Source organism: Equus caballus, chromosome 2 (assembly GCF_041296265.1).
Source record: "Equus caballus isolate H_3958 breed thoroughbred chromosome 2, TB-T2T, whole genome shotgun sequence".
NCBI classification, from domain to species: domain Eukaryota; kingdom Metazoa; phylum Chordata; class Mammalia; order Perissodactyla; family Equidae; genus Equus; species Equus caballus.
In genome coordinates this window covers 44,350,007-44,373,453 of record NC_091685.1, presented here as the reverse complement: position 1 = coordinate 44,373,453, position 23,447 = coordinate 44,350,007, and the positions used below count along the sequence as shown (strand labels likewise).

Here is a 23,447-nt window from a genome sequence, read left to right as displayed (position 1 = left end):
TCTTACGCCCAAGTGGGGATCCCCGCAGGTCCCTGCCTCCAGCTGGGTGGCCTCCGGGGGTTACTGCCCCCTTCGCTCCCGTTACAGGCAGCCAGCTCCTGCCTGCCGCCCTGAAACTTCCTGATTCCTTTCACATGGATGGTCTCCAAGCAACGGCCCCCTCTGCCCCCAGCTCCAGGCCTGACCTGAAGGCAGGGCTCTCACCGAGGCCCTGCTCGCACGGAACCTATGGAAGTTGCAACTGCTCCCCCAGCAAAAGCTGATCCTCACCTCCCGCTTCTCCCTCACGGCCCTTGCCGCCACCCGACATCCTCTGTTTTCCCTACTGGCCATGGTCTGCTCTGCTGGGAGGGCGGCTGTAGGAAAGAACAGTGAACAGCAGCAGACACCTTTGGAGCTCCTGATAGAAATTAGCTTACAGAATTCTCACTTGCCCTTTGTGGTGTGTACTAGGGCCGTCACCACTATACAAATGAGGAAACTGAGCCACACAGAAAGCACGTGCCTGAGGTCACACAACTAGCACGTTAAGAGTCCTGATCAGGGGCCGGCCCGGTGGCACAGCTGTTAAGTGCGCACGTTCTGCTTCTCGGTGCCCCGGGGTTCGCCAGTTCAGATCCTGGGTGCGGAGATGGTACCACTTGGCACGCCATGCTGTGGCAGGCATCCCACATATAAAGTAGAGGAATATGGGCACAGATGTTAGCTCAGGGCCAGTCTTCCTCAGAAGAAAGAGGATTGACAGTAGTTAGCTCAGGGGTAATCTCCCTCAAAAAAAAAAAAAAAAAAAAAGAATCCCAATCAGAACGCAGACAGCAGGATGCCCGCTCCCACCGCCGGACCAACAGCATAGGGAGGTAGCCGTGGGGTCTTCAGGGACCTGCACTTGCCGCTGCGATGGACTGGAGGAGCACTGACTCGTGGGACAGAGACGTGAGCAAGTCTGTGAATCGCTACCACACATGTCCTGAGCCCCACTCCGCGGGAGTCCTGGAGTCGTTCTGGGCCAGGAGGTGGATACTAAACTGATGCCTGTGCACACCAGACGATCTCAGGTGGTACTGAGTGCCTGAAGAAACGGCGTGGTGACGGGAAAGACTGGCACGGGGCGGGGGGGAGTCATGCTTTATCTGGAGGGTGAGGGAAGGCCAACTAAGGAGGAAATATCTGCGAAACAGTGCAAAGAGCTGGTCCTGACTCTGAGGGACTGAGGAAGAGGAGCAGCAGGTGCAAAGGCCCCGAAGCAGGAATGAGTTTGGAGGTTGAAGAACAGAGAAGCCTGGCTTGGCTGGACCCCATGCCAGGGGACACTGAGGAGCCGCTGAGCACTTTAGGCAGGAGAGGAGGCGAATCCCTTTGGTTTTAACAAACTCACTCAGCTGCAGGGTAGAGTCGGATCAAGGGCAGGAGGAACGGAGGAGGAAGTGCAGCTCGGGCCTGAGCAGGGATCCAGCACTGGGACAGGGTCCAGAGACGGTGGGCGTGGGGGCTGAGCAGAAGAGAGGAGCCACCAGATCCTCTCAGACTCACCGAGAGAGGGAACACACAAGGAGGAGTGAGACTTGGGGGGCGGGGGATAACGACTGCACTTTGGGAAGATCTGTCTGAGACGCCTGTGGAAACCCTGTGGAGGGGGCATTGCTGGCAAAGTCGGCTGGGGAGTGAATGTAAACACAGGCGATGCCGCGGCAGGGCCTGGACCCAACCGCCCAGGAACGGGGGAGGGTGCAGGCCAGGGCCTTGAAGCCTCACACCAAGGGGACCATGGGGTGGCTGCCTGGACAGTGCAGTCCGAAGTCAAGGGAGCGCAGGCCTCACTGAGGCCCAGTGAGTCATGCCAAAGCCAGAGACAGGCCAGCGAGATAAAAACGGAGAGTGTCCTTGGGTCTGGCCACCCTGCTGGAGCCCCGAGGCGGGGAGGTGGGGAGGCGGGGAGGCAGCGAGGAGAGAGTCAAGGATGTGCCTGTGTGTGGTAGAATTCAGCATCCAGGCCAGAGATGTTGGGGGCAGCCTTGCTGACCGGTGTCCTCAAGGCGCACTGTGACCATATGGAAAGAGACGAGATGAAAGTCCAGGTGAGAACCAGGGCAAGCCTGCACTTAAGGGCCATGGGAGCAGGCAAGGCCCTGAGAGGAAGCCATCTCAGCCCCAGAGAGCGGGGCTGCAGAGGTCAAGGCTGGGAAGGTCAGGTGCGGGCGGAAGCCGTCCTGCCAAGGCACTGGGTGGGGGGTTGGGGTGAGGACGGGCACCCCCAGTCCCTGTACTCGGGGCAAAGGAGGCCCCCTTAGGCTCAGGTCAGAAGTGCTGTGGGGGCTCCCCACCTGGAGAGGGGCAGGTGAAAAGCACAGGGGGAGTGTATGGGTTAGGAGATGAGGGGAGGAGCAAGGCTTCAACAGGGAGGTCCTACACCCCAAAACAGGCTGAGGGTGAGGGCTGTGGGGCTTGTGGCAGGGCTGGAGACATGTGGAGGAAGAGGAGAAGGCCGAGAGCGCCCCCAGCCTGACAGGGGAACCCGTGCCCCACAAGCCCCAAGTAGGGGAAGGCCCAGCTGAGAGTCCTACATGGGAGGTGACAGGCATGTCGGAAATGGAGTGCCGGGGTGGCTGCCTAAGGATGGCTCCCCATCCCGGCTCTCACCGCGTCATTCCTCTCAACCCAGCTGAACCCCCTTATCCTTCAAGGCCAGGTTCACAACCCTCCTCTGTGCATACCCCACCCCACCCCACATCCTGAGGGATCTCATGATCTGCCACCTGACTCACTGGAGCCCCAAGTGGGACCCAACCCCGGCAAAGAGCGAGTGGAGGGAGGGGCCACAGGGGAGGGGGAGTGACATGAGGGGGCCCTGTGGGCAGCTGAGGCTCCTCCAGCCACAGTGGAGGCTCGGATCACAGTGGCTGCCACGCTGGGTGCTGCCCCCGCAGGGCCCATGAGGCCCAGGAAGGAAGGAGCAGGGACAGGTGAGCAGCTCCGGAGGCTCCTAGAGGGGCCTGAGCTGCCACTGAGAAGCACTCTCGCCCAGGTCAGGGGCCGGCCAGCCAGGGGAAGAGGCACATGGGCCTCGCTCCCAGCCTGGGGGAGGAAGTGAGCTCTTAATGAGGTCTGTTTGTTCACTGCTGAGGCTCTCAGCACAGACCCCCCTCCAGGAGGCACAGGCGCTGCATGGGGAGCAGGTGCGCAGGGCAGGGGACCTGGGGGCACTGCTGGAGCAGCGCTCAGACTGGCAGGGGGCTGAGCCGCCTATCCAGCCACTTCCACAAAAGCGCCAGGTGCTTGAGAGACCCACCCTGCCCAGGCCACTCTGCCCCCCTCTCCCTCACCCCACAGAGGGCAGGAAGCTCTGACTATAGCCCTGGGTTCCCGTTTCCTCCTGGCCCTGGAAGGGCTGCCCCAGTGACAGACATGGGGTCTGGCTCAGGGAGAAATCAGGAGCAGCCTGAACGGAGGCTTTCTCCACACAGCAACAGAAAGTTGCGTGCTGGATCCAAACCCAGGCTCCTCAAGGACTAGCTGTGTGACCTTCCACAAGCGCCTCAGTCTTGCTGGTCTGAGGGGGTCTTCACCCGTGTAATGGAGTACTGAGCAGGGGGGCCCCGCCCCAGAGCTGGGAGAGGTTGGCTGAGAGAAGCAAGCCGAGGGCTCAGAGCTGGCAGGCCCCAGGACACACTTCAGGTGAGGCACTCACCCTGACTGGCATTGGTAAGGAATTCGTGAGGGTTATTATAAAACCATCGTCAGCCTCAAGGGAAATCTGGAAGCGTCCTTCGTGCGTTCATTCAATCCACAATTACTGAGCACTTCTCAGCCCAGCATCCTCATCAACCACTCACCATCTTCCCGTTCACTACCTTGAACCTCAGCTGCCTCTGGCACCCCAACTCTCAGGCTTCCCCGTGGCCAGCACTTGCCAAAGTGTTGGGATTCTAGCTCCTGGGATCTCTCAACAGTGCCCCCGCCCCACCAGCTGTCCTGGGGGCTCCTGCCCACACCCTCCTCCGCAGCCCAAAGGCCAGAGGCCTAGCAAACTACCCCTGCTCCTCCGAGCGCCCACACCGCCCATCTCCCCTCCGCATCATGGTTTTACGCTCAGGCAGGCCTTCCACACAGCAGGGTTCATGCATTTTCAGAGAACACCCACTAAGTGCCAAGACTGTTCCAGGCCCTAGCGACCCAGTAGGAGCACACATGCTCCTGCCCTCATGAAGCTCAGTCCTGTGGGGGAGATGGGCAATTAGCAAATGACCGGCAAACCTAAGCTGGGGTAGGTGGTGGTTATTTGGAGAAGGACGGGGCAGGTATGAGACTAGAGAGGACTGTGGGGCACTCTGGATGGGAGGTCAGGGGCTCCTCAGAGGAGGCGACATTGGGCCCAGACCTGATTCAGCCCTGAAGGTGTGTCTGTGTAGGGGCTCCAGACGGGCAGGGAGCAGGGAGCAGGCGGGTGGGTGGCAGGGCACGTGGAGCCTCACCGTGAGGCCAGGAGCTTGGAATTTATTCTGAATGCACCAAAGCTTTCAGCAGGGAGGTGACAAGATCTGAAGAGTTAAAAAAGAGATCACTCTGATGCTGTGAAGAACGGAGTACGTGTGAGTGTAAGAGAGGGGGAGAAGGACCAGGGAGGAGGCTGTGGTGGCTCCAGGTGCCACCAGAGGCCTGGGGGCCAGGAGAGAGGCAGTAACGCCAGGACTGGGCAGGGGTGGGCATGAGGGGGCTGGGAGCCAGGAAGTCTCCTGCAATTGTGGCCTCGAGCCAGGGGGGACTGGGGGTGTCAGGAGCTGAGATGGGGGCTGTGCGGCAAGAGGGAGGGAAAGCATTACATGTTCCTTGGATCCAGCCTTCTGTTTACCAGGTTAGGAAAATGCTAGCAAGGCCACACCTCTAGCCCTCCTGGAGCCTCCACCCAAACAGTAGCCTCTGGAACTGTGCTCATCTTAGACCTCAGGCTGCAGAGCCCCAGGACGGCGGTCCAGTGCTGGTGGCTGTAACCCTCCATGGTCTCTGCTTGGGCCAGAGACCCTCACGGTCTCTGGGTAGAGCTCAGAGGACGTGGGCTCCCAGTGGCAGCAGCCCACGTGTGAGGCTGTGTGGCCAAGCACCTATCTACGCACACCAAGGGCAGAGCCCAGCCAGGTGGCCGAGGCAGGCAAACGCCACAAGGTCCGGAGGCCCAGCCCCGAGGTGCAGGGTCTGGCTTGATCCACATCTCGCAGGACACAGAAGCCAAGGGCTCCTGGAGAGCCCAGCCCTCAGGGGGGTCCTCATCCCTACTCTAGCATTTGTACACAGCATCAGGAGCCCCAAGGCACTGCCCTCACCCTGGAGAGGAAATGCCAATTTCAAGCAGCTCATAGGGGTCTCTCTCATCCTGTCTGCCCAGTCCCACCCCACAGTCCACAGAGAAAGGCTCTCATGTTTGACCTGTACCACAGCCAAGGTCACTGGTCCAGGGAGCAGCCAGGCCTGGGCCCTGCTCTGACCCTTTGGGAGCCGAGTGGGGCCCAGCTGCCCAGAATGGGCTCATGTGACTCAGTTTTCCTACGAGCCAGTGAGTGCAGACCAGGTCAGCCCGGTGCGGGACATCCCGAGGACACACGGGCCAGAGGTGATCACTCACCACGAGCTGGGGCACGGGCAGTGGCTTGCCCTCCTGGCTCAGGGACACGTAGGTGAAGAAGGCGCTGGCAGCCCGGTAGCGCTTCTGCGAGTTGTCCACCACAGGGTCAGCATCCACCAGGACCTCGATTTCCATGGACTTGTTGCTTGTGAAGGTCATGCGCCCAGAGATGGTGATGACACACCCTGCGGAGCACAGACCGTGGGTTAGGGGGGCAGCAGGAGGAGGGGCCGGGCTGGGCAGGGAGGGTGCAAATGTTAGCATTACTGAGGACGTTCAGACATCCAGTTAGATAACGGACCGTTTTAAAAACTACTATGACATTGAAATGACAAAACATTAGTAGCCTCTGAATGTTTATCTTTCTAGTGAGCAGAAAGCAGATGCTTACTTTCATCATTTACATGTTTATGAGTTGAAGGTATCTTAGTGGCCATCGTTGAGCCCCTCCTGACCCCCAGTCACAGCTTGTGCTGGAAGAATGCTTCCGGTCACGCCCACCCCTCAGGGGCAAGACCCCAACCTGCTTTCAGGGAGCTCCAGGGTGTGAGCGGGCTCCCTCCCTTTCAGGGTAAGGCCAAATCTGCAGCCTGCGCTGTCCACGCTTTGGCCTTCCCTGTGCCCGCTGGAGCCACAGCTGCCCCACCACGTTGCTGTGAGCACCATTAACAAACCTTCTTCCACCTTCCCTGGCCCCTTCCAGCTCCCTGGCTCCGTTTCTGACGCTGGTCTGATAGAAGCTTTGGATGCTTTGTCGGGCCAAGCTGTCACACTGACCATGGTCCTCTGCCCTCCTAGAGCCACTGCCACTTCAGCCCACGGCCTTCTACCCCTCCGTCCAGGTGGGACTGTGTCTGTCCTGTCAGGCTCTGCTTCTCTCTATCATCTTGCCCACGGGACCAGAGCTCTCCTTTCGGCTGCAGACAATCTGCCTTCCTACGACATGATATTCCATGCCCTGTCCTTGGTCAGAGTCCCCAGAGCTCAGCACCTGCCTGCTTGGTTCCCTTGTTGCTTATGACAAAGTCCAAAGTCACACGTTCCCATAACACTGTCCTAGGTGTCCTTCTCTCCCTCAACCCCAACCCAACCTCTCTGCACTCCTCACATCACTGGGGTCCCGAATATCCACCCTGGCAGGTGGGCTGCCCCACCCTCCAGGTCATGGGTTCCTGCCTCCTGCCTCCTGCCTGGCCTTGGCCCTCCCTTTCTTCTACTTAATCCCTTAATCTCACGAAGTTCAGTATTTATCTATAAACGGACCTGAGTTGCCTCATGGGGTAACTATGGGGATAGCATGAAACAAGCCAGGTGCTGAGCCTTGTGCCTGGTAGGGAAGGTACTCGACAGTGCCCCTAATGCTGGCACCTGCTCCCTGGAAGCAGTGCTGGCTGCAGGGACCCCAGGAACTCCGATGTCCGAGCTCCATGGAGACAGGCTCCACAAGACATTTTAGAGACCCAGGAAGACAGACAAGTCAGGGCAGCGCAGTGACTGTTAGGGGTGAGTGTGTGGGCAGGCCAGAAGCAGGAGCGGTTATTCCACGTTATAAAGTACCAGAATGTTCTATGCCACATTCAACTTCATACTTACAGGGACTCCTTCATGTCGGATACGGCCAATTCTGAGAGGGAAGGAAGGCCATGTGGTCAGTGACAAGTGGCATTATGTGAGCTATAAGGGCACAGAGTCACCTGCAAAGCACCCAGGGCACATCCTGGGGATGGGGAACACAAAGGGCCCACTTCCCAGCCAGGGAGCAGGCAGGGTGAGGGGTCGTTCCCGAGGGTCCTCCCCATTAGGCCTCCCCCTCTCATCCATGACCATAAGACTCAGGGGCCGTGAGCCGAGAAGCAGGGACAAGTCTTTCCCATGAGGGCAACAAGGACTCCCTGGCCAAGGGGTGTGGACATGGGGCCGCCCTCAGGGTGCTGCTGCAGGGATAGAACATTCCGGACGCTTTGGACACTGACCGTTTGTTTCGGAGAAGGACAGGAGTGTGCCCCTCCTCGTGTTCCAGTAAAGTGTCCCCCAACTGCCATGGCAAACTCATGGCTGCTCATGTCTAATTTCTGGATTAGGAACCTGAAGAAACTTCTAACTTTAATCAAAAATGATTTCAAACAATGAAGTCGGTCGATGAAGAGCATTAGACACAACAACAAAGAGAGAACCTGCCTCAAGTGCCATTTATGGTACAAAATACAACAATCCCCTCCTAAGAGTCATGAAAATCTCAAGTACAGCCCAAATCCCGGTCTTTTCATCTTCAGAGATAGCAACAAGCCACAGGCTTTAACGCTGGGGGGCCAGCCGCAGGGAGACGCTTGAAAGTTGGGAACCTGGCTGGGTAATCGAGGGGCTGGGACTTTATTAGAAACTGACAAGTCCCAGTTCTGGCGTTACCAGGAGACTCCAAAGCTTCTAAGGCCACTTCCTGGCCAAGGGCCTCCCCTCTCCCTGACCCTTGTCTCGGAAAGCGCACCCCACACAGCCCCAGGGTCTTCAGTCAGTCGTTGGCAAAGGGGGGCACAGGCACCTTGGGGCAGCTCCAGCCACAACCACTATTTGTCAGCTCCCAAGTGCCCGGAAGGCTCATGCCAAATGCCTCACCTCCTGCCTCCTCAGGCTCCTACCAGCCACTGCAACATCGCCACCTCCCTCAGCATCCAAGAGTGCAGGGCAGTGAGCCTGTGGTGGGGAGGGTTACCAGGGATGGGTCTCAGGGTTACGAGAACAAACACCTCAACTCTACAGACCCCTCCACGCTGCCCCTTGCTCCACATTCCGGCCTTCCATGAGCTATGGAAAGCTCCCAGCGCCTCCAGCCTCCCTCTGTCCCTGCCCCTGTGCTGGCCAGGCCCACACTCTGCACAGCCCAGGTACCCCTTCTTCAGGGGACACAGCCCAGCAGACTTTGGGCTCCCCCATCACAACCTTTGTAGAACAGAATTCCTCGCCTTCAGAGCACTCACCTCCATTGGTACCTGCCCATTCATCGCTTGTCTGTTTGACTAAGGTCCATCTCCCTCCCAGCCTGGAAGCCCACAAGAGCAGGCACCCCATCGCCCCTGAACCAACATATGGCCCGTGGGGATGTGGTTCATGTGTGGACACCAGCCACTGCAGACTCCAGATGGATGGGGACCCTCCTGCAGATGCTTCACCTCATCAAGCCATGTGGCTGCCCTCAGAGCCCAGCATGGCCACAAGGTCTGGCGCTTCCATCCCTCCCCCCAGGCACGGGGCTGGGGCAGAGGACACACACACCAGGAACACGGGAAGGGTAGATGCAAGGTGGCTCACCATGCGCATGCTGGGCCAGCCTCAACCTTGGCCTGGGATACTGGGGAGCCCGTCTGAGGCGAAGAGGACCCCAGCCTGAGTTCAGCTTGTGTTCTTGTTCACTTCAATTTGTTTCACACACTGTCTGTGCAAGCCTGACCTACGGGGCCACGGCAGTTGTGCGCTCAGAGTAAGCCCCTGGGGGCCGTGGAGGTGCCAAGACACTGCCCGGGGACTTTCCCACAAGGTCACACATCCAAATCCACCTGGAGGACAGCTCGTCTATTTAGAAGAGGGAACGTGACCAGCTCAAGGTGGGAAATGGCATCTCCCACCGGCACTAGGTTCCACGCGCCTACCTAGGACAGGCTCGGGGCATGGGGCCACTCTCCTCATCCCGGGGTAGGGGGCCAGGAAGGGAGCTCCTGGTTCTCCTCTGAGCCTCTGAATCAACCACAGCCATACAAAGCCCTGATGCAGCCATTCTCCACGAAGTGTCTCAGTGAACGGCAGGTGCTCTGAGGCCTGGAGCAACACTCTGGGTGGCCTTTGGTTCCCTCACTCTACTGTGCCTTGGGGAGGAGCCCTGGGTTCCAAAGGCTTTGGGGTCTGATGGGCCCGGGTTTGAGTCCTGGCTCAGCCACTGGGCAGGGCCAAGCGAGGAACCTCACTGTGCCTCAGTCTCCTCATCTGAAAATGGGTACAGGAGTAGCCATCTCTCAGGGAGGTCACGGTGAGGCTGCAGATATGGCCACACTGAGGTCATGTGGACAAAAGCCCGGGATAGTAATTTCTGGCGGGGTCTGAGTGCCCTTCCGCATCACAGCCCTCTGGGAAAAGGCACCTCAAACCCAAGGGGAGAGTGTGCCTGCAGACGCTCTGTTGTGTCTTAAGGGGTTTTTGAAAAGACTCATACCAAACGAGGTAGTAATAAGAAGTGACATTTAAAACAAATCACCCCACTTTTTCTTTTTCTGCAGCAGGCACATTTACACTGGGTAAGAAGCTGCTTCTAACACTGTCTAAGGAAGAAAATGGGCTGTCACATTGGCAAGGGAGACTTCATCTTTTCAGCTCCTGAAGAACGCGGGATAACGAAGCCTTGAGAACCCTCCCCGTGCTCCCTGGATCCCAGGAGATTAGCAGTTGTGCCAGAGCCTCCAGTGAGATGCTGCTGCACTGGGGTGCACTGGGCCACAGCTCAGCATCCCCAGCAAATGAGCCTGGTCTGAGAGGTGGGGACTCAGCTGTGCTCACGGGGCCCCAGGTCCCGAGTACATAAAGAACCCTCTGGGCCTGAGTTCCAGTGCAAACCCTCCATTGGAGGCGGGGATAAGCCAGGAAGCTCACTGCCTCACTCCCCCATTGCCAATCCCCTAAACCTCAGAGGTGCCCATATCTGCAGCCGGGGAGGCTTGGGGTGGAGGGAGGGGCACTTCCTCTCATGCTGCCTTGAAAACCCCAAGGGCTGAGGAACCCTTGTTGCTCTCCTGTGTTCTCTGCCAGGGTCCTGTCCACAGGACTCACAGGGTAAGACACAGGGTAGGGGAAAGGCAGAGCTCAGAAAGGAGCTGGAGCCCTAGCCGCCTCTCTGGGAAGGTGGAATTACTAACCACTGTGGCAGGTGGAACAACGGCCCCGAAAGACATTCTCGTGCTAATCCCCAGAACCTCTGAAGGTGTCACCTTACATGGTAAAGGGACGCCACAGAGGTGATTAGGCCAAGGACCCCGAGGCGGGGAGATTGGCCTGGATTATCCAGGTGGGCCCACAGTCATCATGAGGGTCCTCATAAGTGGACGAGGGAGGTAGGAGGGGAGCGTCAGGGAGACGTGACAGTGGAAGCAGAGTCAGAGGGATGCTGCGCTGCCGACTTTGAAGATGGGGGACAGGGTCACAAGCCAGGGAACGCACCGGCCTCTAGGATCTGGAGAAGGCAAGAAGTAGATTCTTTCCTAGAGGCTCCAGAAAGAAGCAGCCCGGCCCATACCCTGAGTTTCGCCCAGTGAGACCCGGGCCTCACCTCAGAACTGTGAGATAACAAATTTGTGTTGTTTCAGCCATGAGGTTTTTAGTAAATGTTCCAGCAGCCATAGAAAACTAAGACAATTACCTGGGTAAAGCTAACTGGGTAATTTTAATGCAGGGCTGTTACTGACACTGAATCACAAGTAACTACAAAATTAGGAGCACAATGCTTCATGAAGCCCAGAGAACATGATTTTTAAACAGTTCTATCATCCATTTCTACCACTTAACATAACATTTCCACGCTTCAAGTAGAGATTCTATGGCAGCAAAAAGCATCTGGAACCTTGAATGAAGTTCCAGGGAAAACCAAATGAATCTTAAGGCCATCTGGGCCAGGGCCCGGCACCCACACGTTACAGAGCTGGTGGGCTTCCAGCGGGAAGGACATTCGGTGCCAGAGTGTGGAGATTGCCTAACTGGTTCCATCAAAGGCCAAAAAAGTATCAACCAAAATGAAGGGACGTATTTGTACTCTATTTTTTAAGTTCTGTCAGCCTATTTGGTGGTTCCAACTATCTGATTCCTAACTGAATTTGGGAGTTGGAGCTTAAATTCCTCTCGTGAATTCCCTGGGGTTCATGAGTAGAGCCCCAGGAGCACCCACAAGGAGCTAAGAAGCTGGTCTTGTTTGGTGAATTCCAACTTGGCCCCCAAGGTCTGAGGGGCTGCCCCCTGCAGACCGAGAACTGAACAGGACTTTGTGGGCAGAGGTTGCTTCACGGGAAGGCTCTGTGCCCAGCTCTGGATCAGGCTCAGACGGAGTCTTGACGCCATGTTGAAGGGAGCGCTGGGGCACCAGGCATTGTGCTAAAGTGCTTTATACGATCTACAGGGGTATAAGGACATCCCTCCGAGAGCATGGGCAATCTCAGCACCCAGTCCCCGGGCAGCCACGCCAGAGAGATACCAGGGCTGGACAGTCCAGAGGCCAGCGCTGCCCAACAGAACTTTCTGCAGTGGTGGAAATGCTTTCCATTTGTGTTGTCCAACATGGTAGCCACGGGTAGCTACTGAGCACTTAAAATGTGTGAGGGTGTGACTGACCAAGGAATGGCATTTTTCATTTTATTTACTTTTAATTAGAATGTAAAGTGTGGCTAGTGAGCATTGTGGGGGACGGCACAGGTGGGCTCCTGCAGGCAAAGCTGCCACGTCTAGAGTGTGAAGCTTGGAGACTGGATTACCTGCCTCTGACTGACTGACTTCAGCAGGAGGGTGTTCCCTGGGCTAAGGGGGATGCGAGGGACACAAAAAGAGCGCTGCCTTCCTTGGGGCTGGACACCCCCAACTGAGAGAACCCTTAGCACGTTTTCCGGCTGCTTCAGGAAGCCCAGAGTTTCATACACAGCTGCATGGGGAACAGCTGCCACTCCAGGGGTCCAGCGTGAGCATCAACCATGGACGGCGCTGCAGCGGATCAGCGAGGGTTGAAGCTGACACCCCGGGCCCCAGTGGTGGATGTCCGTGTTGTTCAAGCCTGGGGGTGAGAGGGCCCCAGAGTATGGGGCTCAGAGCTCTGACCCTGGAGCCAACAGTCTGGCCTCCCTTCCCGGCTCCACCATGGACCAGCCCTGTGGCCACGGGTGGTTTCCAGATCGGAAAAATGGTGATAACAACAGTTTCTGTCTCACTGGATAGGGGCACTGTATACCCCTCCAAGTGAGGGGTAAAGCCTATAAAGCACTGTAGCACAATGTCTGGCACTCGAAAGTGAGGACTATCAGAGTTAAATAGATGGAGTGCCTGCAGTGGGCTGAGTTGTGAATCACAGCTAATTTCTGCTTTTAAATCATTGCTGAGCAGCCTGGGCTGGCACAACCCCGGAGGGCTGGCAGGTGCCCACCCCAAACTCCCCCGGAAGACAGTCGTCTCTCCAGGGGCAGATTTCAGCAGCATGCCAGGGATTTGGAAAAGAAAACAGAATAATAAAACATTGCTCTTACCAAGGCTGAGAAGTTGCCAAGTATTTCAAACTTTAAGACCAGCTCAGCGTTTGAGATCCAAAAAGAGTGAACTTTCTTAAGAAAAGTGAAGTGACTTTGGTATTTCTTACATAACACACTCCAAAGCGTTTTCTAGAAGATTCTTCATTTTCCACCTTAATAGTCTGGAGAGATCACTTCTCTACAAGAAAACTTCAGCTTTAGGTTTTCCTACCCAAGGCTTCGAAAATCATCGTATCGAAGGTCACTATTTACTCTTTAACTTTTCTTAACAGTTGCCTTGGCATTTTAACATCTCAACTGAAAAAAAAAAATTCAGAGATGGAGCAAGTGATATGTAAAAAGTAAGTTCACATTTTCAAGCTTCATCAGCCCTGAATGATGCTGGTGCTCCTGTTACGTGGCACACTGCCGGGTGGACCACACCCCACCTCAGCAATGCTGGCCCCCATCCTGGCACAGGGCGCTCAGTCCACCGCTGCTGGGTGAGCAGCCCTGGGAGGCATTACCCACTTTCTAACAAGTCAAGGGTCTGCATGACCTACTCTCACAGACAAAGCACTCCTTTCTTTCTTCACCTTGACTGCCTGGCATGAGTTTAACTCACTACGCCCCTGCCGAGGACCCTGAACCCAGCTGACACGCGGGTGGGAGGGAGGAACAGGCCGTGGTGGACTTTGAGCACCAGGTGGAGGGCTTGGGCTGAACTTGGTATCATGGGCAGCCATCGAGGCCATGAGCAGAGAAGTGACAGGTCACCGGCACTAAAGACAGTGAACATGTGGGTGGCGTTAGAAGGGGGTGGTGGGGGGATGGCAAGGGTATAAGAGAGACGGGCCCTCTGGTCTAGGCAAGCATTGACGGTATCCTAGAAGAATCTGGTTTGTAAATAGCAAATGTGCTCCCCCACTAGAGAGCAGGTCACCAAAGGATGAGAGTTGCCCCTGCAAGCCCCCAAAAAGTGCCCCCGCGGTGTTAGGAGTGTGGGTGTACTGAGTGCTCACTCCTCAGCACACACCTCTCGTGGCTGAAATTCAAACTCGTCTTCTGACCTTCTGGGCAAAGTTTTCCTGAGGCAAAGCTGCAGGCATGGATTCCTGAAGGACACTGCATCTAAGTGACAGGTGAGGCCACAGCTGGGCCTGGCATTTGGCTGATGCGTACAAAGGACTGCTCTTCCCAGTAAGTAGTTTTATCAGAGGCTGAATGGAGATAAAGCGAAGAATTTCCTGCCTTAGATCTGAAGAAGCCGGTCAACCCAAAGGTCTGGCCTCCTCTCCATTCCAGCTGTTTCTCTAATGAAATATGCTGAAATGGGTAAGTCAGAAAGTCATATTTCATCTGATAAGACGCCACCTATGGTCGTCAGAATAATGGCCCCCCCAAAGATGCCCACGTTATAACCCAGGGAATCTGTGAATATGCGACCTCACAGGGCAAAAGGACTTTGCAGATGTGATTAAGGACCTCAAAATGGGGAGATGATTCCGGATTATCTGGGTGGTCCCAAGTCATCACAAGGGTCCTTATAAGAGGGAGGCAGGAGGTGTGAGTAAGAATAAGGAGACGGGGCGACGGAAGCAGCGGCTGTAGGGAGGGGCCGAGGAGCCCAGGACTGCAGGCAGCCTCTACTAGCTGACAAGCCAAAGACACAGATCCTCCCCTACAGCCTCCAGAAGGAGCACAGCCCCTCGGACCTCTTTTAGGCACCTGACCTCCAGAAGCGTAAGAGAATGAGTTTGGGTTATTTTAAGCTTCTAGTTCGTGGTAATTGGTTATAGCAGACACAGGAAACTCATACACAGACAGGGTATTTGGCTGGCAACGCATCTTAATTTCTGGGCTTTTCCCCACTGCGTCATGTCAGCCTTTGGGAGGTGGGAGGCACCCCTCCCAGGAGGACCAGGAGGAGGGTTGCTCATATGTGGTGGTACGGGATGGACGGGACCCCCAGGGCTGTGTGTCTGAGACACGGCACGTGGCCAGGTGATGTGCAGGCATTTCCCAAACAAAGTGGCGTGGGTGCTGCCCGATCAGGCCAGTTGCTGGCTGTGGACAGCTGCTGCACTATGGTCACAGCCCAGGGTGCCCACCGGCTCAGTCGCCCACATGTGCCCATGACCACCAGCCGGCACCTTTTCCATGAAAATATCACTACTTAAAAAATAGTCCTTATGCGGATTAAGTTTTACATTGGACTTAGGAACGAGTTAATTCTATGCCCCAACAAAAAGAAGGTCCAAGCCACCGTGCTTCCTTGTTTCACAAAACATTTGCTTCCTGGGCTCCTCGTTTGTTCCTGGGTCTTTCATCGGTGCCTCCATGCCAGGGAGGCACACAGCCTCTCAATTCTGCTCCAGTGGGGCTGCCCCCGCCTGACTGTGTGACCGCCCTTCTCACAGCCGGGTACTCTCAGAGCCACGCCCTCTCTGGGCTGGGCGTTGATTTTACTGCCAGCTCTCACGAGGGAAGGACCCACATCCACGTGGGCAAAGGGTGGGAAAGAGGCAGCCTGGGGCACAGAAAAGAGTTTACCAACCTTACAGTTTCGTGAAAGTGAGCTACTGTCTACAAGAATTAAGCTGTAAGGAGAGAGAGCATTGCAGTTGAATAGTGGCCCCTAAAGCTATGTCCATTCAGAACCTCAGACTGAGACCTTATTTGGAATAAAGGTCTTTGCAGACGTCATTGAGTTAAGGATCTCAAGAAGAGATCCTCCTAGATTATCCAGGTGGGCCCTAAATCCTGTGACAAGCGTCCTGATAACAGACGGAAGAAGAGAAGAGACAGGGGAGGAGGACACGTGAAGATGGAGGCAGAGGCTGGAGCGATGTGGCCATAAACCAAGGGGTGCCTGGGAACCCCAGAAGCTGGGGACAAGGAAGGTTCCTCCCCTAGAGCCTGCTGCAGGAGGCGCAGCCCTGCCACACCTGGAGCTCAGACTTCGGGCCTCCAGAACTGGGAGGAGCACATTTCTGCTGTTTGAAGCCCCCGGTTTGTGGTCATTTGTTGTGAGGCCCTGGGACACTCACACTGCCCTTTATAGCACTAAACTCCGCCACTGACCCACATGTGGACACGCGTGCCAGGGTTTCGTTCCTGCCAGCAGTCCCCAGGCCCGGCCAATGCTGCCTTGCACCCCGAGGGACAGCAGGGGTCTGGCCCCCTCAGCCCCTTTACACTAGAGTGAAACTGCAAGGTGAGAGAAGGCACTGGGCCAGAGGACAGCAGCAGCTTGGAAGCCACACCTGGGGAGTCCCTGGGTTTACAGTATTCTTGGCAGATTCACACCAGAAGATCAAGCAGAACAATGGGAACATCCATCCCCCATCTCTCTCAGCAAGTTTCTGACACGCTTGGATCGCCTGTCGTCAGGACCCAGAGCCAGAGGGTCACCCCAGGCTTAGCCAGCCTCGCTCTGCATTTCCCTAGAGGAGCAAAGAACGTGGGGAAGGAGCCAGTGGAAAGCAGCAGTGCCCGCAGCGGCCTCTGCCACACGGAACTGAAGACAAGATGTGACAATTCTGTCTCTGAAGGGGGTGCCGCCTGTGTGCTGCCACAACTGAGACCTCGCCCTGGAAACAAGCGGGCAGGCTCTTCGATAGAGCCACGTGCGCTGGGAGGAGAGAGGAGACAGGTGACGACTTCACACAGGGACATTCCTTTGGAAAACAACAAATTAGGTGTGACAGTGTCTAACGGCCCCTGGAGGACACGGGCACAGAAATAGGCCAGACTCCATCATCGTTATTCTAATTTGGCCCAAATTCCTTTCTACACAAAACAAGATAGGACCTGAGAAAATAGAAACAATCTCTCTGCTCCCCTGGGGCTCCCCAGGTCAGGCCTGAGCACGAGGCCAGCCAGCCGAACTCTGGGGCCCTGGGCTCAAGGCCAAGGCTGTGACACCACTGAGGGGCACTGGGTGGGGCTGTGGATGGCTCAGCATCACAGGTGTAGCCGGACAAGCCCACTCAGCCCACCCTTAATCTCACTGCTTGAAGGAAACCAATTCACAGTAGAATGTTCTGCCAAAAATTACAGCTTTTGAAACTGGAGATCACTTTCTCTGTTTTGGAATAAGGGTAACTTTTAGAATGAAAAGTCTTGGTCAAAGCAATTCCACATACGAGTTACCCGTCTCCTAGGTTGTCAAATGAATCCCTAGAAAAAGCGCTCTACTCCCACTAGAGCTCACGGACTTCCCTCAAAATTAATAATTCCTCCTGACCAGGACCAGCCAGGCCCTCCTTCAGTTCTTCCTTGAAAGTGAATTCTGGTCACAGAAGGGATTGAGGGTGCGCAGTCTGGGCAGGAATCTCTCATTGCTAACCAAGGCTGACTCCCCCTTCTCTGGGAGCTTCCCGCAGCTGCAGATCACATTTGCTGACTGGGCTGATGTTGAGGAAATTGGCTGGCTATCTAGGAAAGTCTCCTTCTTTTCTTAGCGGTTCTCAAAGGACATTTGAGAGACACTGAACAGAGCGAGCTCCATGGAACGTACGTGTGTTTTCCACGTGGATTTTCAAGTTGTACTTAACAACAAAGCTCTGATCATGGTAATAACCCAGGAGGAGTTCCAGAAAAAGGGCCATGGAATCGTGGTACAACAGGGTTCTTCCTTTCCCAAACGTTTATGCCACCACCACACACAACACTCAAGGCCCACAGAGGAGGAGCCAAGATAGACAAGACCCACTTATTTTGGGCAAATCCTAAAATGACACAGTGGTCTGCATCGGTGGCAAACACCCACCAGTTAAGAGGAGATGCTGCAGAGCAGAGGGGGACAGTGCCACAGACGGTCCTTCTCCTCACGCTAAGAGCACCCCCGATCCAATGTGGGGAAGCTTAACCTGCTCTCGATCCTGGCAGGGAGGGGAGGCAAGCCCTCCAATTTCAAGATGCTCTGTCCCCAGCACACAGGCCTTCAAGTGCCAGGCGTGTTCTGCAGGAGCAGCTGCAGGAGAGAGCACAGGGGCCGGACCGCGGCCTTTGTGGTTCTGGACGCAGGACAGCTCCACCGAGTGAGCGGTGCTTCTCGAGGCCCGTGGCGAGCACAGACCAACTTGCCTTCCTTCCACTTTGCCACCTCCCACGGCCGGGAGCTGGTCTGACCCCACAGCTTTTCCAATGAGCTGCTTTCACAGTGAGACTTCTTCAGAATCAATACCAGGCTCTCGCAGCCCTGACCCCACTGCAAAGTGCTACTCTTCAGGGGCGCAGAGCCCCATCTCAGAAGACACAACATGAACAGAAATCACCACGTGTCTGGTGGAGACATTCACTTTATATCTCAGACCAGCAACGACGTGAGACGAGCATGGTGAACTGCACCCATACACATTGCGGAGGCCCTGCCACCCCTGCCGGCAAAGTCACTGGAGAGACGGCAAGCACCATTTCCGGGTGGGGCCAAGGGCCAGGTCACTGGGACTGGATTTCTGTGTTGGGAAAAACTACCAAACCCCAGTGCTGCCCCAGGTGGCGTGGGCAGGGCTGGCCAAGGACCGTGGTCCACAGGCTTCTCGGCACCGACCCCCTCATTACTTACATCATGGATTATCTATTCCTCCCTGAAGAAGAAACGTGCCTGCCACAAGATCTGGTGGCAACTGTCACAGCAACTGTGCTCACAGGATCTTTGTAGGGCTCTGTTCATGGGGCATTTTGAATGAGTTCATGCTGCTCTTTAGTAGGATAAAGCCCCAATCATATCTGAGGTACAGATTTTACCAGATTGAAAAATCAAATCAACGACCCCTAGCCTCACAAACGCAGAAACAAGGACAAAGCACAGGACTCTGGCTTCCTGTTTCTTGCAGCAAATGGGCAGACAATGCAGCCGAGTGACAGTGTGTGAACCAAAAGCAAACTGGTGCAAACGACCCAAGCAGCCAAAGCCACCCCCTTCTCTCTGTCAGCAGATTCTGTTACCTTTTCTGATCTTGTCATGAAAGTTAATGGCGTCCACGGAAGCCGTGACTATGTTGGTCTTGCAGTGACGAGCAGCTACGATCCCAGCCACCTCATCCATGAGCTTCATGGTGACACCTGTACAGAGAAGGGGCACATGGCAGATTAGATATGAGGGAAGGGGAGGCTATTTTCTATCCTGGAAACAAGGAGTAAAAACCAAAGCCCTCTTACTACCCAGCAGCAGGAGCGCAGCCAGCTCCGGGGCGGGGAGGCACCATCTGAGCGTGCTGAAGCTCACGTCATCAACCTGGCTTCCTCGCGACCATGGCTGATGTTCTGGGGCGCTAACAAAATGACAATCCTTTTCCTAACTCCACAGATATCTTATCCTGCCAGGAAAGTTTGGTTACAATAGCTAGTGGAATGGCTGCCTCAAAAAGTCAGATAAGTGCTGGTGAGAATGTGGAGAAATCAGAGCCCTTGTACACTGCTGCTGGGGAAGGAAAATGGTGCAGCCACTGTGGAAACAGACTGGAGTTTCTCAAAGGGCTAAACATCAAGTTACCACATGACCCAGCAATTCCACTCCTAGGTATACACCCAAGAGAAATAAAAACACAGTTTCACACAAAAACTTGTACAGAGATTTTATAACAGCATTATTCATAATAGCCAAAAAGTAGAAACAACCCAAATGTCCATCAACTGATGAAAGGACAAAGAAAATGTGATGGATCCACACACTGGCATACTATCCGGCCATAAAAAGACACAAAGTACTGGCAGATGCTACAACATGGATGAACCTTGAAAATACTAAGCTGAGTGAAAGAAACCAGTCACAAAAGACTGGATATTGTTTGACTCCATTCATCTGCAATGTGCAGAACAGGGAAACCCATAGGGTCAGAGGTGGACGAGTGGTTGCCTAGCGGTAGGGGATTAGGGGGAAATGGGAGCGACTGTAATGTGAGTAGGGGTTTCTCTTTGGAGTGATGAAAATATTCCAAAATTGGTTGTGGTGAAGGCTGTGTAACTGTGAATACACTAAAGATCAGTGACTTGTACACTTTAAATGGGTGAATTGCATGGTATGTGAACTGCCTCTCAATAAAGCTGTTATAGAAAACAAACAAAAGGAGAAAAGCAGGCTCACGGGAGGCCAAGGTCTCATCACAACCTCAGGCTGCAGCCGCTGTGGGCTCTTGACCACACCCCTTTAGTCTGATGGGATCAGGACTGCACACCTGCTACTCCCCCACCCCCAAATCTTGCCCCCCCCAGCACAACATGCATATTGTACTTCTTCCTTCATTTTAAAAATTTTAAACCATATCTTTTATTAGGTTGAACTACATGAAATCACCCAAATCAATCATTTTTGACCTACAAAGGTAACAATGTGATACTAATCAACCTAACAGCTATCAGAAATCTTAGAAGGTTATGCATATTCACCCTAGGATACAGAACGATTTGCAAAAACCTGGAGAGAGGCAGAAAGACAGACTCCATCCCACTCATGAAAGCCAGGCTCACGTGGAACCGTGTTTAGGGCAGGCCAGGCAGGTGACATAGGGAAGTGAGGAGGGCTGGCGGGGGCCCCTCAAAAGGACAGCTACTGCCCAGCCCCTGCCTGCTGTCCCACCCAAGGAGCAAGGCCCCACCACCAGCCTCCCGATGTTCCAAGAGAAGCCAGGAACCTACGTGTTTATGAGGAATCTGCTGATTTTTAAACATTGGTGATTAATTTAAAAATCTCAAAAAATGATACAAACAAAAAAAGAACTGAAGCCCCTTCTGTACTGGACTAGAGGCCTCATACAAATACAGCAAAAGACGCTTCTTAAAAGGAACTCGGGAGACGGAGGGAGGGGCCCTCTGTCTGGGAGGGACACCTGGGGTTCAGTATACTCTTCTCTCTACTTTCATGAATATTTGGGCATTTCCAGAATAAAAAAGTTTTTTTTTTTAATTAATGTTCTTGATTTAAAAACTATGCTTTTATTATCAGGACTTTTCTTATGGAAGGTCCTGCTAGATGATGATGATGATGATGATGACCCATGAGGGCTGCCCCGGCCATTTAAAAGCACTTTCAGGGACAGCGGCATGTTTGTTCTCAATCTACGCAGGTATTCACATACCCTGCTTTCAAATTAACAGTGAGGCTCTAAGTCACACGGAGGTCCAATTCTAAAGAAAATGCAAATGAAACGCGGGGAAAACAGCTCTCTGGCAGAGGAAAGAATCACAGGGCAACTGAGGCTCTGGGAGGTGGCAGGGCAGAGAGCCTCCAGGCTTCGAATAGCTTGGCGCCCAAAGGTCCGAGACAAGGGGTCGCTTTGCTTTGCAAAGAAGCTGCTGGGTTAAGTCATAATTGGAAATGGACACGGGTAGCCTTGCCTAAGCCCGCCACAAGTCTCTCTTGGCCTTTCTGCCCACAGCAGTGGGCCTCAGGGAAGATGGGCGAGGGCGGGCTTGGCAGGGTGGAGGCCCCACTCACACGGTGGTTCAGACCCTGGAGTCAGACAGCCTGGGTGTGAGTGGCCCCACCACTGCCTGGGGTGTTGGGGGGCCGGGCATGAGGGCGCATCACTACCACCACTGCCTGGCTGGGGACCCTGGAAGCCAGATCGCCCTCTGAGCCTTGGGTTCTGCATCTGCAAGGAGAAGGGGTGACAGCAACTACATGCAGGTGACGAGCAAAGGGGATGAGGCCTGTGGCCACTCAGTAATGGCAGCTATCGTTATGAGACACAGGAGTTAAATTGAACACTGATTTAATTCAGGGCTTTGGGGAGAGATCTGAGGTTTGGAGGAGAAACAGAGAAGGAAAGAGAAGAGAAATGTCTCAGAACACCAGCAAACACGTGGGGTGAGGACTACACACTTTTGCTCAGGGGCAAAGGTGGCGTCCAGGGGACAGGTGGCTTCACTGTGCCACACACCAACCACAGCGGGCCCAGAGGCAGGTCTGAGACCCACAGCCCACCTGCTGACTCGGTTGTGGCTTAAGGGTGTGTGTGCGTGCGCGTTTGCGTGTGTGCATGTCTGCGTGGGTGTGTGGGCGTGTTTTAAGTTTCCGAGAGGGAGTGAGAGAGCCCACAGACAGTTCTCCTAGACTGATGTGCACCATAAAAAATTGACTTGTTACAACACCTGGACAAGTGGCCCCCAGCTCACAAGTAGCATCAGCATGAGCTGGTGGTCTGGAATCCAGAAGGCATTTCCCACAGACTAACTCTAAGCTGGGTAAGCACACTTCCTCGGGCAGCCAACAAAGCTCATTGAGTCTGATGAAGTGTCAAGACGGGCTGCGTCTGCCATGAAACACCGCCACACTGAAGATGATTTACATAAGAAGATGTCGATCTAGACTCTAGAAACAGTTGAACACGAGGATGATGAAGAGACAGGATTCTAGTTGGGTATTTGCACTAGAGATGTTGGAAGTTCACGACAGAATGTGCACCACGTGCGGCTGTCCTTTCCCCAGGTGAAGACATCAGCAGACTCAGGCACATCGGGGTCCTTCCAAGAACAATCAAGACAGAGACGAGCAGGATTTTTTGAAAGGAAAATAAAGAAAGGAGATACTGAAGTCTGGCACAGGAGAAGAAACCAAATGGATATGTCGTGGAGAAGCAATGACACCACTGGGAGCAGCGAACCAGACAAGAACACAACAGCTGGCGTTTCCTGAGCCTCCGGGCACAGGCTCTGCTCCAGTGCACGGCCCAGAGTCACTGTGCCAGGAGGTCGGCGCCTCGAGGCAGGAACTCTGTTCACTGCTGTATCCCAAGCGCCTGCTGCCTGGCAGGCTCTGAACAGAGACTCAACGCAAGAATGAATGAATGTTGACCCTCCCTGGACAGCTGTCTGCGAGGAAGGCCCATTACTGTCTCCATTTATCAAAGCAGGAACTGGGAGCACAGAGATGCACATGTCCAAAGGCACAGTACTCTTCGGGGTAGAGTGGGACCAGGCCCTGACCACAGGGCACCAGAGGCTACAGCGTGCTGCCTCTCCATCCAGGTCCTGAGACGGGGAGACTCGAGGTGGAATCCCTAACTCAGATAAGATTATGGAAATGAGCTCGAGATCATGGCAAGAGGTGGGGGTGGCAGTCAAATCAGTGTGTAGGGCTGGAAGGTCACAGACGCAGACCTCCTAGCATGGCGGATACCAGGTGGTGTCACCAACCCGGGGGGTTGAGGAGAAGGGTAAGGACATGAGAAATGCAAGTTTGTACTGGAATTCACGTTTCAAAGGCAGAAAGTGCCTACAGTTAACTCTTGTTTGTATGTCCTGAAAAGAAAGGAATGGAAGAATAACTGAAAGAAGTCATAATCAGCTCCTTGCAACTAGGGTTCTGCTCCATTTATCCAAAATGCTGGAAGAGATCCCACAAGGGACCTCACCGTTACTAAAAATACTGCAGGATCCAAAGCATGTGCCGGCCAGGATGGGGGAGGACACGAGCAGCTGGGCGAGTTCCTGATGCCAGATGCCCCCAGCAGCCCTGTGCAGCACCCCCAGACCATCTGTATCATGTGACATGGGAGCCAGCACGGGTGGGGAGGTGACTTTTGTCCCTGTGTCCCTGCCCAATTCAGAACCTGGCATATAGTGCTCAGAAAGGGTTGCTGAAT

At 54.7% G+C, this 23,447-nt stretch overlaps 1 protein-coding gene and 1 long non-coding RNA gene across 5 annotated transcripts in view; one reads left to right on the top strand and one right to left on the bottom strand.

Moving 5' to 3' along the window:
• Positions 1-23,447, bottom strand: part of ACOT7 (acyl-CoA thioesterase 7) — a 116,904-nt gene that overhangs the window by 14,340 nt on the left and 79,117 nt on the right. For all 4 annotated transcript variants that reach the window (XM_023635891.2, XM_070254077.1, XM_070254080.1 and 1 more), the window contains 2 exons: positions 18,811-18,927; positions 5,615-5,799 (listed from right to left, as the gene is read on the bottom strand). In XM_023635891.2, the coding sequence (XP_023491659.1) occupies positions 5,615-5,799; positions 18,811-18,927 (302 nt within the window). The remainder of the gene's footprint in view (positions 1-5,614; positions 5,800-18,810; positions 18,928-23,447) is intronic.
• LOC138921212 (uncharacterized) lies at positions 1,966-11,977 on the top strand. Its single transcript, XR_011433615.1, has 2 exons — positions 1,966-2,075; positions 9,880-11,977. It is a non-coding gene; the product is annotated as an uncharacterized lncRNA (long non-coding RNA).